This window comes from Watersipora subatra, chromosome 4, assembly GCF_963576615.1.
Source record: "Watersipora subatra chromosome 4, tzWatSuba1.1, whole genome shotgun sequence".
Classification (NCBI taxonomy): Eukaryota; Metazoa; Bryozoa; class Gymnolaemata; order Cheilostomatida; family Watersiporidae; genus Watersipora; species Watersipora subatra.
The window spans coordinates 11455666-11471776 of NC_088711.1; the positions used below are offsets into that span (position 1 = coordinate 11455666).

Sequence of the window (16111 nt, forward strand, 5' to 3'; positions counted from 1 at the left end):
TCTGACATGTTGACCATACATGCCCAACATCTTGAACATACATGCCCGACATGTTGACCATACATGCCCGACATGTTGAACATACATGCCCGACATGTTGACCATACATGCCCGACATGTTGAACATACATGCCCGACATGTTGACCATACATGCCCGACATGTTGAACATACATGCCCGACATGTTGAACATACAATGCAAGTAAAATGGAATTAATCAGCTAGAATGAATCAGCTGTCAGTGAACACTCAAATGGCATTATATATCCAAAGGGGTCTGCAATACTATGAGTTACACTATCATGAAACAAAACTTTAGCGTGGATACACAACTCCAGCTGAGGTTTATGGTGCGATGTACGCTCATGATTCTGAAGGTAAACAAACACGTTGGTCTATGTTGTTAAAGATGATTAGTTAAAATGGTTGATTACAGTGAGCATAATCTCAATTAAATTTCAACATTTTAGATTCACTTTCAAACTATGACAACAGGGATACACACAACATTTATATATTGAACAAAAATATTCTCATGTTTAACATATATGCAAAAACCACTAGTGTAAATCGGAATTGTTCATGAAACGTTTGGGATAATTCTTTAGGTATGTAAATATGTTGAAATCCAAAATTTATCGATAGCTTGATTCATGTCATAAAATCTTTATTATTATACCTAATTGATTGTCATCGATAATGTGTAACACTTTTTCCTCATTAACAATGTTTTCCTTGAACACATACAAAGCGATGCAAATATCTATATAGATGTTACAGCAATCAGCAATCACAAAAGTGATCGCTGTATTAAATAACAATAATAACAACAGTAACGAAAAATCGAGCAAGTATGCCATGGCCTCCACACGACTGAGGTCAATTTTCACTGATCAATACATTTGTCAACAACGATTATAGACACTGCAAATGTCTACACTACATGTCGGTTGTGCGTTTTGTCAGTATGTCCAGCCAGGCCTTAAAGATGAACTCGCACAAATTCTTCGCAGATTTTATCAGAAAGTATCGGAATGTTTTATTAATTGCGATTATTTTTGATGTTTAAGATGATTTGACTGCCAGGATGTTTCAAGATTAAAATCGACAAAACTTGATCGCAATTAAAAAGATCGAAAGCAAAACGCGTGCGAAAATACGTCATTAGTTGCGATCGTCGTTAGAGTTGATATTGACTATTGCATTCAAGTTGCAACATTCTGCGTCACTGTTCTGTCTAACTCTTCGCAACTATAGACATAATCACACCTGATCTGGGTGTTTTAACTGCGATCAAGTTTTGTCGATTTCAATCTTAAAACAACCTTGAGGTCAGATCACCTCAAACATAAAAAACAAACGCAAATGATAGAAAAATGCCGAGACTTTCCAATAAAATCTTTTAAAAATTTGCGCGAATTCATCTTTAAGGAAACAACAGGAATTTTGGTAGTTATCTCTTAGTTTAAGCGTTAATTATCACCTCTGTTTGTTCATCTGACCATAATATCAACAACTACTAATTTGAGCACAAATGTAGAGCAGACAACTCTTGGTAAGAAAAAACCAGTTCGGCTAAAGTGACCTACAAAATGAAACTTTGTCACCACCATCCCAGGCCATAAGGTTTGTTGAAACTTTATATCAAATCCAACAAAATTTTTCAGTTGCCATAGAAGTTTGTGTAAAAATTTAAATGCATTCATCAGTGTTAACTTTCATACTAGCGTAAGAGGCGATACTTAGCATTACGCATAAAATCTGTAATCTAATAATATAATACATAGATTTGTACTCCAATGCATAGATTTGTCAGTTGCGTCTAACGATTTTCCACAGGTGCCACTCACTACTGACAACTGTTGGCCACAGAGTAAATCCAAATAAAAGGTATGGTGTCTGACAGTCTACTAAGCACTTACATCTTCCAGACGATCAGCAGCGGAATTGAACTCTTCTGAAAGAAATTCATTCACCTCGGCTTTCTTCTCTTTCGTCTCGTCTGCAAGCCACTTGAGAAGTTTGAGCTGCAAGCAACAAGCAGCTAAAACATCAAAGAGTGGCGACACGCTACTGACTGTACAACCATCGTTGTACAGTACGCTACAACAACCAGGACTCTCATGTGAACATCAACCTATCAGAATTCACAAAAATACAATTTGTGTTGAATTTTTGCTAATTATTTTCATCTCATTGACTCGCAATAACTTTTTTTTATTAATTTTGTGTTTTATCAGTTAAACGTAGGTCTGACCATCGTGCGCAGGATGTTTGAGACTCAATCGAGCCAGCGCTGGAGCCTCAGACCAGCTATAGGAAACATCAAACAAATGTCTTATAATGTTCAAGAAGTTGAAAAGCAGCCTACACAGAAGTAACAACTAATAAGCTGATACAATTGGGAAGGTTGGACAGACAACTCCAAGTTGTGTGCAACTCTCTACAGTATGTCTTTGATTTCACAAGGCTATCATGTCGGCTGTTACAAACAGGAAAAAGAAACAAATCTGTCATGCAGTTTCCAGTTGAAAGAATTAATGCATATTAAATAGCCAACAGAATTACTATATCCAAACTAAATAATTGCCTACTTGGACTAAAAGAATGATAATGAACATTTTTACAATAAAAGAAATGGGTCACCAGTGATGATATGCAGGATGTAGAACAGTAAATAAGATTGACAGAGGAAATCACGTAGGAGCTTATTAAGCGATAACAATCCCTTCCAACCAACTCCTGAACCTACCATCAGGTCTCCATACTAACTGCCGCGCCATCTTTCCTCAAATCATACTATCATTCGCTAATCTATAAGGTTGTTTGGAGATTATTGAAGTTATCAACTATATTTAGTTCTTCATATTTTCTCAATCTTCTTGTATTTTGGTTTGAAAAGACAAAAAGGTGATGATTTACTTGTAACAATTTTGCATTTTATGTTATACAACAGAACATAAAAATCTAGTGGCAAAAATGTGGATGTTTAATGCTGAGCTGATACATTAAATTTTAAAACCATAAGACTTTTTAGTAACTGCTCAAACATTATCATCGAAGCTATTGTGAACAGGAAATTCCTAAAAGTAGCGGTATTTTACAGTTGACACGTATGCCATAGCTTTAGATATAGCCGATGTACATAGATGCGTTTTCTAACATTCAGCTCTAATCACAATTTCTGTTCTCGTTTTTTTTGTCTGTTGCAACAAAATATAATAGATTTGTGTTTTACTGCTGTCAATGCTACCAATGCACACGTATATTACTACATGTTAGTTATTACATGTATAGCTAGGTATGCTTGGTTAGAAACGCAGCTACTCCGTTCCAATGAAACAAGCTTCATTGAAAGAGTGACTTGGCTATTGTAACTTACCACACTAGCGATTGCCTTCTCTTAAATGACTGTCTAGAAGGATCACTCAGTTGACGGGCGAAAACAGTTCAAAAATATCGATGACCAAGTAGTTAAACTTTGGTACTCACCCTGTCAGCTGCGGAAATGGTTTTGTACTCGCTGTTGCTCAAAGGGTTCCACGAGGCGCTGCGAGAGACGAGCAGCTCTGACAGATGTGTCTCGAATGAGGTGTGTCTGCAGCAGAATCACGGCAATAATTTTACTAGAAATTGTTAAAGATAAACTTGCACAAAATTTTAGTAGATTTTATCAGAAAATATCGGTTTTTGTCTATAATTTGTAATTGTTTTTGATGTTTGAGGTGATTTGACTGCCAGGATGTTTCAAAATTAAAAATCGACAAAACTTGATCGCGGTTTAAAAACTCGGATCATATGAAAGTGCGATTATGACGTCGATAGTTGCAAAGAAACTGACAGAGTAGAGACGCTTAATGGTACAACTTGATACAATTTCTTCTGAGCCTTTTAGCCAGGATCAAATTTGCTCGATTTTCATTTTGAAGCATCCTGGCAGTCCGATCACCTCAAACATAAAAAGCAATTACAAATAATAGAAAAATACCGATACATTCTGATAAAATCTATTACTTTAATATCCTCTTATGAAATAAAGGGGGTCAAAAAAGGGGAGTAAGGAAACGGTGCCAGACCTGATGGATGTGTTCTGGAGGTGATGCCGCAAAATTCTTGCAAATATGTCAGATAAAAGTAAATCCTGTGGAAGAACTAAGCTCTTCTCTAATATCTGCAAATAGCAAAAGGGAAAGAGAGTCCACACGCTGCCAGCCTTTCTATTGTTGACCGGTATGTCAGGGCAACTCCCACAATTTAAAAGGATAAATGTCGAGAGTGTCTTTATTGCTGTTTACATGATAGCTGCAGCTATTGACGTGGAAGCTTGTATATTGTGCTAAATAATAAATCAATGACTATAAGAATTGAATGACAGATTTATGCACAATACGACTCACTGAATAGCCTAGAGATCGATAAGCGAGGCAAAAACGCCACTGACTGTGCTCTATGTAGCTTTAACTCCGCTACTGCTGCCTGTCAAACAGCGGCATCACACGAATCATGGATTCATCAACTGAATGATGTGAACTAATATGATTATCGCTGCCTTCCCGGCAGCCCAACAACAGTTTAGTAGCAATCAAAACATTATCTCAGTGATAAGTCAATTAGAAGAGCTGTGTCGACAAGCTAGACGAATAAAAAGTCATCCAATAGGTTAGCTTTTATCGGGTGCAAGTAGGAAGTATTCCCAAGCCCGATTATTTGACCAGTGAACTATCAGCGACACCAGCGAGGTGGCTGAGCGTATACTAATGAAATCGGTTACTAAAAACAATATCTAATCCTCATCATATTTAATATCATATCATTTTCATATTGAAGTTGGAATAGAATGCCAAGTGGATGAAAACTGTCGATGTATATCCTGTCTGGGCAACTGAGCTATGCAGTATTTCAAATAGTTTAGCAAAGAAACATGGGAGTTTTCCTTACCTCAGTATCAATAGCAGGAAAGTCAAACTTGTCCTTGTTCAAAGTAAGAAACTGGGCTAGATACGGCAATTCATACATAGAGCGTATGGCTGTCACCTCCATGCCTCCATCAGCCTCTATGGACAGATGAAGTAATGATATTATACAGTATATGCATAGCATGAGTACTTGGAAAATGGCTGGCCTGGGGCTATAGAGATGAGCAGAAAAGAGAGCCGCAGCGAGCGAATGCAGCTGAAATGATGTGGTGAAATCAGGTAGGCCATACGCTAAGAACAAAAGATGTGATTGATGAACCTGTGAACCCTGGCATACGAACTCCAATAGTTGACAGCAAGCAATAAATTAGCTGATGGACCATTAACAATTAGTGGCCATTGATGCATGAAACTTGGGTTGTCCATTATGCACAAAACTCGATGAGGTAAAAGGAGCGATGCTCTGATTTCACCCCGGTTGATGAGCAGTGATAGCCGCTGACAACTGTGACAAAATGTCTCAAAGCTTGACACAACGACTCTGACCAACGGAAGAACAGCCCGACAAGTTTAAATGACCAGATCCTAGGCTCATTGCAAAGGAGAATGATATGAGATACAGGGAATAATGCCCCAATTTAACTACAAACAATGTAGAACAATTATTCGTTTCAAGCCTTAGATAAATGCTGAACTATAGTTGCCATGCTACACTGATACAGGCTTTATCTAGCTGATCGCGATAAAGACTGCTATCCCACTAGTAGACATGGGCAGGCTTTGTGCAGCCAGCCTCAGACCGCTCAAGCGTTATTTCAAGCTGCCAGCTCTAACGTTGTTCAGAGTCAGCCCAGGCATGAGCCATACAAATCTGAGACATTGAGTTCGGAGTCAGCCCAGGCATGAATCGTGCAAATCTGAAACATTGAGTTCGGAGTCAGCCCAGGCATGAACCGTACAAATCTGAGACATTGAGTTCGGAGTCAGCCCAGGCATGAACCGTACAAATCTGAGACATTGAGTTCGGAGTCAGCCCAGGCATGAACCGTACAAATCTGAGACATTGAGTTTGGAGTCAGCCCAGGCATGAACCGTACAAATCTGAGACATTAAGTTCGGAGTCAGCCCAGGCATGAACCGCACAAATCTGAGACATTGAGTTCGGAGTCAGTTCAGGCATGAACCGTACAAATCTGAGACATTGAGCTAAAGGCGGTAGAAGACAGTAGACCAGATGAGAACCGCATCATAACTTTCACATTGCAATTTGTATTGATTGTCTCGCATTGCTGGGACTCGAATACTTCATAAAAGATTCATGCGCTATTCTAAGTCCAAATATCTGGGCTTGTGAGCTGTACTATCTATGACAAAAGAAAAAATTAATTATTATGCCCCTTCCACCGCATTCCCAGCTTAGCACATTTTGCATTTTTTCACTTACTATCGGCATCCTACCAAAGGTATACTACATAATGACTACCAGAAACGCTATGCGTTAATGCCATGGTTGTCCTGCAATCGCTGACCAATTGCGCGAACGAACACGCAGTTGCAGCGTAGGTTGAAGAAATGCAAGGTCCTTTCGGTTAAGATCCTCCATTTTTTCATTTCAAATTTGCAATCCCCTAAGCATTCAATTACGGGAGTTCCTCATCATACTAAGACAAAGAGCAGCGAGTATTGGTAATTATCTGACACACTAACTGGGTTACGGAAACAATATGTATCTACAACAACTAGCACTTAGGACAACACGTAAAAACAAAGCTTTACTTATTATTTCTACACTAAAAGTTGCTCCCATGCTGGCATTAATATGTTTCCAGCTTCACTAACTGTTCCATTGCTCAATTCATCAGAATGATATATTTTGGCTGAACGCCCTCTTATCACGATTACAAGGTGTGTTCGTTCAGGCACCGTAATTTACTGGCACACAATGCAGCATTCCCGAGATAACTTCAATGTCATGTAGCTAATTTTCAAAGTACAAAGGTTTTTAGTAAAACAAAAAACAAAATGAATCTTACCACAAACCAAACACTTTACCAAAATAACCATGTCTGGTGTAAAAAGAGACAATCGGCCTAGCATATGCAGGCCCTCTTGTTTGATTTTATGGAAAAACCTTGAACACAGGACTTTTTCTGCATACATTTTTACATCCACAGGTATCTGGAAGCAAGAAAACACTAGCAGAAGTTTTAATGGCATTCACAAAATCCCTTTGTCTTAACCCTATAATCCAACTATATGTATTCATCTTGAATAAGGACTTTGATCAGAATTTGACAGCACCTGTGTATTAAAGGCATGACTGAACTTATAATGCAAAAGACAATTGTAAAAACAGCATCCACAAGGTATGCTTTAAACAAGTATTGGAAAGAATGTAGCTGAAAAACGATAAATGTCGGTACATGCTGTATTGGATGCTGGAATTGCTAAAACAGATTCTTAATGTCTTATCATGCTGGTATTAGTAGAAACTTGGCCAATATTCAACCAGGTTCAATATATTGACTATGCTGGTATGACTTTAATTTAGCACATTCTAGGTCTATGATTAAACTAACAATTGCAGTAAATCAACATAGAAAAAAGGGATATATCTAATATTAGTAAAGAATCTAAATTGTCTCTGTATATCAGAAAGGATATCGATAGTGCAAGAGCTTGATAAGACTGCGAACACCAAAAACTAAGTTAGCAAAAAATATATAAACAATCAACAACATAGCAGCTATCTTGAAAACATCAACTACCTGTACAAAAAGCTTTCCAACACATTGTTATGCCACCAAGAATGACTTGAAAAAGTCAAGTAGGACAGAGAGTGCCGACATGTCCCAGTGTGGGACAGAGACACGTGAGACAGAGACCCGAAGCACTTGGAACCGACACACTTGGAACCGAGATACAAGAAACCGAAACACGTAGAACAGGGACACGTAGAACAGGGACACGTAGAACAGGGACACGTAGATCAGGGACACGTCGAACAGAGACACTTGGAACAGAGACACTTGGAACAGAGACACTTGGAACAGAGACACTTGAAACAGAGACACTTGGAACCGAGACACGTGGAACCAATACAAGTGTAACATAGACATGCGAAACAGATACACACGTAACAGACACGCGTAACAGCGATACATGTAACAGATACTCGTGTAACAAAGACATGTGTAACAGAGACACGTTTAACATAGACACGCGGAAATGAGACACGCGGAACAAAGACACATGGAGCAAAAACATGAGACCACCTATAACCAGTTACATGACAAGCTCATTAGAATCACTGCAGCGGTGAAAGTACATGAACGATAAAAAGAACAAAATTCTAGGACAAATATAAATTAATCAAGAAAAATTTAATGAAACTTTATTAAATACTAAACTTTCATTACGCTGAAATGTCCATGGCTTCAGTTTATTGAAAAACAAATCATTATATTAGTTTGAATTTAAGTCAAAAGTCAGCTGACAGTTTATACATTATAGTAAAATAGTTGTAAGCGTTGACAGAGCTGAGATAAACTACTATTGCTATAATCCAGAAGACAATCATTCTCAAGAGACCGACGTGTTTCTAGAGAGTGTCCTTAGGAAATGCAGTTATTCCTTATATGTTAATTTTCATTGCAGCCTAAGCTATTCAACCAGATATATCTAAAGGTATGCAATGCAAAACAAAAACTTGATAGAAGCATTAACTTGTAATTAATCTATCTTGCCTGCGTCAAAAATTTAGCTTCACTTTAAATGGTAAATGTCAAAAACAACTTTTGAAAATCTATACTTGTAAATTTTTCGCTGTCCTACATTAAAATGGCACTTAAAAATGTTGGCATAATGCTGTGGTATGTTATATGTACGAGAGATTTGATGCAAGACTGGTGTCTTAAGCAAATTGTCATAATTATAGATAACTATTTTAGCGATACAAAGCATTCAAACAAGAATGCATATAATATACTCGGTAAAGTTAAAAAGTTCACATATTAGCTGTAAGTAACATTAACATCTATAGAACAATCAGTTGTTAGGCGCTAGGCTTACTACTCTGAAAGACTAAAAAGTGACGTAATTCTGGATGGTGTTTCCCACATATCTAATCCTAGTACTTTTAATCTCAGCAAGTACATGTAAGTCAATAACTTTAACATTTATATTCTTACTGTTATATTGTCATGTTCGCTTGAAACAATTCAAGTTTTCATTTACTGTAATAAAAATAATATAGTAAATATAAAAATAATGCAATAAATTAGAGTTTTATTAGATAGACTGGCAGCAAACTTCATCATAGTAAATTGCGAATAATTTCTTGTACCATTTTAGTGAGCATCACTAAAATGGAAACCAGAGAGGGCAAATTTTTTTTATTTCAGTAAATATCTATGTCATGCCCACGAGCGTGATGGATCATCCTGGGTATATATGTATATATACGGTATTTATATATATAATGTAGGTTATGTAGAAAGGATACTGGTAACTAATTCTAGTTTCTTCTGGTTAATGTATCCTATACGACCACTCGACCAGTAATATTACGACGAGTTGATGAATGTCAAACCGGACAACATGCCAAACCCTAGAGCAGCTACAAGAGGAGATCCACCAACAATGTACACAAAAACATCGGTATATTACAAGCTTCCTACTGAGAGCAGTTCGTGAACTAAAAACCAAGCTAACATATCACAGCTAACACATGTACACAATACAGCTAACTTACAATTAACCAACAATAACCTAGAACAGTAATAATAATACAGTATACTTACTCGATAGTAATAGTACACTTGTAATTAGCCCCAAGGGCCTTGAGAAAGTGTCTCAGAAGTAAAAATTTGGTTAAGCTTATGGTTCACCTAGATTTCAGCATTAGGCTGAGTTATGTTTCAGTCTGAGATTTAAGTCTCTAACGGTTTTGGGTAAAAAACGGTTTATAGTCCGAACCTCGACTGGTTTGAAGCTCGACGAGTTTGTATATCAACAACGGTTGGTCCAATCTCGACAGTGGTTTTACTATTTTACCATTTACTATTCTCATAGTAAATGAGCGATTTATATGTAAAAGATTTATTTGCGCAAAAAATATCTTGTGATCCATTTGATGGAGCACTCTCCAGCTCATGTACGCCTAGCAATATTTTGTCCAACTTAAATATAAAACGAATGCTAAAATAAGTAACAATAGTAAATATGGTCTACTGTTATGCTAGCAGTGTGTTATATTTGAAATCTAAACTTCAGTGAGTAGCTTTGATTTTTATTTTTTGAAGTGAGGACAAAACTGCGAAAGGCATTTATTATTATTTGTTGAAGATTAGTGCTTGAGAGCACCAGAATAAAGGATAAAATTATTGTAAAACTGCACTAGCCTTTGTCGATATTTACACCAACCTTTGTCTAGATTCGGACCAACCTCTGTCGAGATTGGGACTTGTCTAGGTTCGGACTTGTCGATGTTGGGACTGTTTCCTAAGAAACTGTTATGAAAGAGGCGAGTCAAGGCATATATTGATGTTGGTTCACATCTAGTATAAATTGTGACATTCCATTGTTTTTTCTCCTCGTTACATAATAAGGCAACAATTTTGATATACAAATGCTGGTTAAGGACTAAAATTATCTGAGGCGCACCACTTGTTTTTACTCTAATGCGCACTAATGAAGAAGATAATATATATATACTTGTTTCCGTAAGCATAATGTTTCGCTGTACTGCTTTCAACTATTCATTATTCTGTTTTGTTGAGTTCAAAACTCTTGTTAATCATCATCAACGGTCAGAAAAAGCTATTTCGGGGTTATATGTAAAGATAATTGAAAAATAATTGGGATTCGTTAGGAGCAACACTCCGAGGCAGTTCTCCGAGAAGTTTTAAGAGGTTTTACGGTACATTGTATATCACTCTATCACTCACGCTTTTTGAATGGATACCTATTGAATGTACATGTATCCTGTGTTTAGGTCAAACAATGAATAGTTTTTTTCAGCTAAGACAACATATACGTTTAATTACAACAATTTTTACAACAATTCAACACGGAATCAACGTCGGAATGTTGAATGTTTAAAACGTCTTAAAAATTGTTGTAATTGAACCTATACGAGTATACGTTATCTTAGCAAAAAACTATTCATCGTTTGACCTAAACACAGAATACATGTACATTCAATAAGTATCCATTCAAAAAGCGTGAGTGATAGAGCGATATACAATGTACCGTAAAACCTCGTAAAACTTCTAATTGAACTGCCTCGGAGTGTTGCTCTTAACGAATCCCAAAAAAATTCACAGCTGAAGTTCACATTGAAACAGCTCACAAACAAGCGCATGTTGCTGAATATATAAGACACATTAGGAAGAAAAAAGAAAAAGTTACTGTTAATTAGACTTTCTATCAAAATGACAGTCCCAGATTAGCTAGCAACAGTTAGCATTTCGACAGTTAGCAAGCATGCATGTTATAATAACAATCAAAATTATTGCTACAATGTTTTACAGGCCACAGCTACTAAAGCCTAGTTACTCTAACAAAGCAAATAATGTCAAAACACACTATATACAAAAGCTAATAATCATATAGTTTTCTTTAATTTTGTTCAAGGTTATTAGGAACATGAAAACCTATTTCGTAACAATAATGGAAACCGTGTTGTTCGTTGTTGCGGTTGAGAGCTGTTATATTACTCACGTCCTTCAACAGACTGTTGCGATTGAGTCATTTTCCCATATACGTTTCGTCTTTTCAGCACGTTGAGAAAATCCTTACTGTTCCGCCATACACAAATTAAATAACAAACTAGTAATAGGTATTACTAGCAAACTACCATAAAGACAATACAGTTCAGCATAACAAAAACGCCGTATCTGTAGTCGGAGTCCCAAAGAGAAGGTTAATATTGGTCACGTGGTTCAATTCTAAAATGTTATTGGATTATAGATTCAATCCTCACATTTGATTGGCTAACGCGTTAAAGCAGCGTAAAACAAAAGGAATGGGCTCTCGTCGCTAGAAACAAGACTAGAGAAGATAACTCCTTAATTAAACATATGGCGAGGCAAATAAGAACCTAGGTGCAGTGCAATGTAATTATTTTTTTCATGCAGGCAACTTTCAAACCTCAATTCACTCAATAGTGAAACAGACAGCTGTTGCTTTTGCTTAAGACAATAACATGAAGTTCATTTTGTATCATTTGTTTAGTTCTATGGACAAAAGAAGTAGTGCATCATATTTTACTTTTTACTAAATCCTGTTCTCCAAAATTGGCTGGCCCTACTGAACAACTTGTCAAAAAATACATTAATTTTGCATTTATGCTACAATACTTTTAAATACTTTCATTATTTGCTAAGTACTAAAAAGCTTCTAACAAACCGAAACATGATTTTAATAAAAGTGTGTCTTGTGTGTGTGCACACGTGCGTGCTTGCGTGCACGGCATACAGGGCGCGACGCGCGGGGTGTGCGTGGCGTGTGTGGTGTGTGTGTGGTGTACGTGCAAAGAGGGAAGGTGTTTGTGGTGTGTAGTGCGTGTGTGTGGGGGTGTAGTGGAGGCGTTGGTAGGGATGATGGTGGAGATGGCGGTGGTGTGTGGAGAGTATATAATGTGTTGTGTGTATGATGTGTGGTTGTGTAGAGTAGTGTGTGCATGTAAATGTAGTAAGTGTGTGCATGTGCGCCTGTGCAGGCATGCATGCTCATTATACATGTAGTTTCATGGTTGACCGTCGACTAAAAAAAAGGCAGTTTAATATATTTTAACGATAAGTCAACGAATTGAACAATGTGAACATGTTAACTTATATTTGTTTAATAATTGTTAATAAACACGGTTTCAATACATCTTCGTGAAAGAGTAAAAACATGTCAACATACATGAGTCTTAAAAACTGTGATAAAAACCTATTGCAATTGTCCTCAGAGCATAGAGAGCAGATTCATCAGAGCTTTACACTAGCTCGTAATCCTTTGCCTCCTAACCCCCAACTTCTCGGCTCCGCCAGAAGACATATTATCAAATATATTTTTGCTAGTCAAAAATTATTTGCTTGATTACTTTTACGTCAACATATTTAGTTTTATGTTAATTTTTTACGTTCAGTCATGAGTATTGTAATTAATTTTTCTCTAAATTATTGCTATATGTCAGTTTTTGGTATGTAAAATTAGTAAGTATTTTTATACACAGTACTCTGAGTCAAAGCAGCAGCACAGTAATTGTAACTCATTAGCTTCTAAGTTAAAAAAGCATTATAATTTAATATTAAATTTTATTAAAAAAGTAATTACGAGGCTTAAAATATTAATAGTTCAAAAGGGGCAAAAATGATGAAAGTCAGTAGTGCTCCAGGCAGACAAGTTCATGACTCCGGAAACAATTGTTTGTTTGCTTTGCAAGACAAGACATTCATAGCAAAACAGGCAACTTCTTGTTTGCTCTTTACATAGACAAAAATGGCTATATCGTCATAAAAGGCATTAAAACACGTTGCTAGGAAACTCTCGTGTTTCCAAAGTGTTTGTTATAGGTACCTCCGCAATCATTTTAATCACTTTTGAGACTTTCCTTTGTGTCTAATCAATGAAGCAGCCACTGATATTCTAGTCTTTAGTAGTTTGCTAGTTTATTCTTTCAAGTTATATTACGAGCTGTGTCAGACATGTGGAAGTGTTTAATAATTAAGATTTACCTTTTCTTAGTGCAAAGAATGATAACTCTTAAGTTAAGTTATTCTCTCACCATTTGTAAGCTGTATTCACTATATAATTGTGTACACCAAAGTTACTTTTGAATTTTACTACTTTTCAAAAAAGCTTATAACAAAATTACTTTTTTTTGCCAAAAATAAAGTAGTTCTTGCTCTACTGCCAGATTGTAATGACACGAAGAAATCAGGTATAATGGCTTAACATGGCAGGCAGAACGAGCATTACAATAGCACGAGATTACAACTTCCAAAAAACTTTTTTAACCTTTCAAAAAAGAATACCTTAACTAATAGCAACTGTAGGAACCAAATGAGTGCTGAACTATGATGATAGACAATGCATCCTCCGATAGTTTCAATAATCTCTCAGTAGCCATTTAACTTAGGCAAGAGTTTAAATATTTGTTTGGTTACATTGCTGGTTTCTGTTGGTTCCTTGTTGATACATTGCTGACTTCTATTGGCTCTTTGTTGATACATTGCTGATTTATATTGGCTCTTTGTTGATACATTGCTGACTTCTATCGGCTCCTTGTAGATACATTGCTAGTTTCTATTGGCTCTTTGTAGATACATTGCTGACTTCTATTGGCTCTTTGTTGGTACATTGCTGACTTCTACTGGCTCTTTGTTGATACATTGCTGATTTCTATTGGCTCTTTGTTGATTCATTGCTGATTTCTATTGGCTCTTTGTTGGTACATTGATGATTTCTATTGGCTCTTTGTCGATACATTGCTGGTTTCTATTGGCTCTTTGTTGATACATTGCTGATTTCTATTGGCTCCTTGTCGATTCATTTCTAATTTTATTGGTTTTTGTTGTTGATACAATGCTGATTCTTCTCATTAGAAAAGCACTGCGAATTAATCTAATGCAGACATATGATCCTCAGATTTATATGTCAAGTCTGAACCAATCAGGGTTTTCAAAACAATTTTCTCTTTGAATAGTTTAAAATCTGTTTATGTTGTTGACAATTACGCTCCAGTTCAGATGTGTCTGCATTGACTAGCACTAAACAGATATCTATAAATTTAGACACTCGAACAATCAACCCTCTTCTCAGCCCTGGCTTGCCCCTAAAAAAGACACTGGCTGACCAATGACTCAAACCAGCCGGAACAAGAAACCAGCGACTCCGTGCAGCTGGGCCGAGAGACTGACAGGACCAACAGTGGCCAAACTGAGACAGCCAAAGCCGATTGGAAAAGGAAAGATCAAACAGTCCCTGAGCCGGAGGAGCAGACCCCTCATGTATAAAAAAACAAGTCGTAGCTTCACTCGAGGCACTTCGCGAGTAGCTCTCAGACGATACTGTACTATACTGCAACACTCTCTAATTGTCACACTTTATATATATTGTGCAAATACATCTTATTATCAACTCGAAGTGGCTAGTTCTTGCAAGGGTTAAAAAGTAAGGGGTAGCAGCAGATCCTCTACAGCATATAAGCATGAATTAGTTATAATTAGCAGTATGCCTGCGATGCCTGAGATTTATTTAATTTTCAATAAGATAACAATAATCGTTTACTAGCTCAGATGCTTAAATGGTGATTTTTAAAATTGGACATATTTGATTTGATAAGTCGGCATATGTACTTCTTGCATAATATTTGTATAAGCTACTAGCGGTAACCCCGGTAATGCCCAGATTTTCTCTCAATTTCAATCAGATAGTCGAACGTTATCGATAGATAGTCGTAACCAGACGAAGTTTTGAAATCAAATATTTTTAACGACCTAGAGGAAGGCACGGAGCATATGAGCGAGAAGTTTGGGTGAAATCGGCTAAAAAATGAAGAAACGCATATCGTTTTCGCAGATTACTGGAAACATACACGATGACAAAGTGGGGTCTATTAATATAAATTAATGTTATAGGAACTCAAATGTTCAGTCAGTTACAGAAGTCAAGTCAAAAAGCTTTACGACAAATTATCATCAGTAAAATGCTGTTCTGTTGATAAAAAACCGTTTGATAAGCTGATCTGACATGAACCTTTTAGAATTGACAACTTTTTCATCTTTTCATTAAAACATTAAAACTAAAGTTAGATTTGTCTTCTCAACTCTGTTTTTCATCTGTTGGTTTGTTCAATCTATTGCTTTGTATTTATGTCTATGCTTTAGTTGGTATCAAAAAAATGGATTTTTTGTCCCTTCAATACTTCTTTCTGCAATATTAAGATAAAAATCTAATATATTATTATATCTAAATATATATCTAAATATATATTTAAATATCTAAGTATTAATATAAAATTTTAAATTTCAAGTTTTGAATCATGGAAACTGCTGAGAAGCAGTTTATTAAGAGAATTATATTATTAAGAATTAAGATTAGGCCTATTGTATTATAAGAGAATTGATTAATCACGACAAGTTTTATTGGTAGCTTTGTCGTCGTATCACCTTCTCATAGTCAACACATGCTTAACTTACCGA

The 16111-nt window shown here is 36.4% G+C and overlaps 1 protein-coding gene across 2 annotated transcripts in view; it reads right to left on the minus strand.

The window, feature by feature from the left end:
• Positions 1 to 11719, minus strand: part of LOC137395303 (uncharacterized) — a 39342-nt gene extending 27623 nt beyond the window's left edge. For both annotated transcript variants that reach the window (XM_068082195.1, XM_068082193.1), the window contains exons 1-5: positions 11640 to 11719; positions 4939 to 5054; positions 4077 to 4171; positions 3493 to 3598; positions 1923 to 2027 (exon numbers count right to left, since the gene is read on the minus strand). In XM_068082195.1, coding sequence (XP_067938296.1) covers positions 1923 to 2027; positions 3493 to 3598; positions 4077 to 4171; positions 4939 to 5054; positions 11640 to 11670 — 453 coding nt within the window. In that variant the 5' untranslated portion in view covers positions 11671 to 11719. The remainder of the gene's footprint in view (positions 1 to 1922; positions 2028 to 3492; positions 3599 to 4076; positions 4172 to 4938; positions 5055 to 11639) is intronic.
• Positions 11720 to 16111: the final 4392 nt, after the last annotated feature.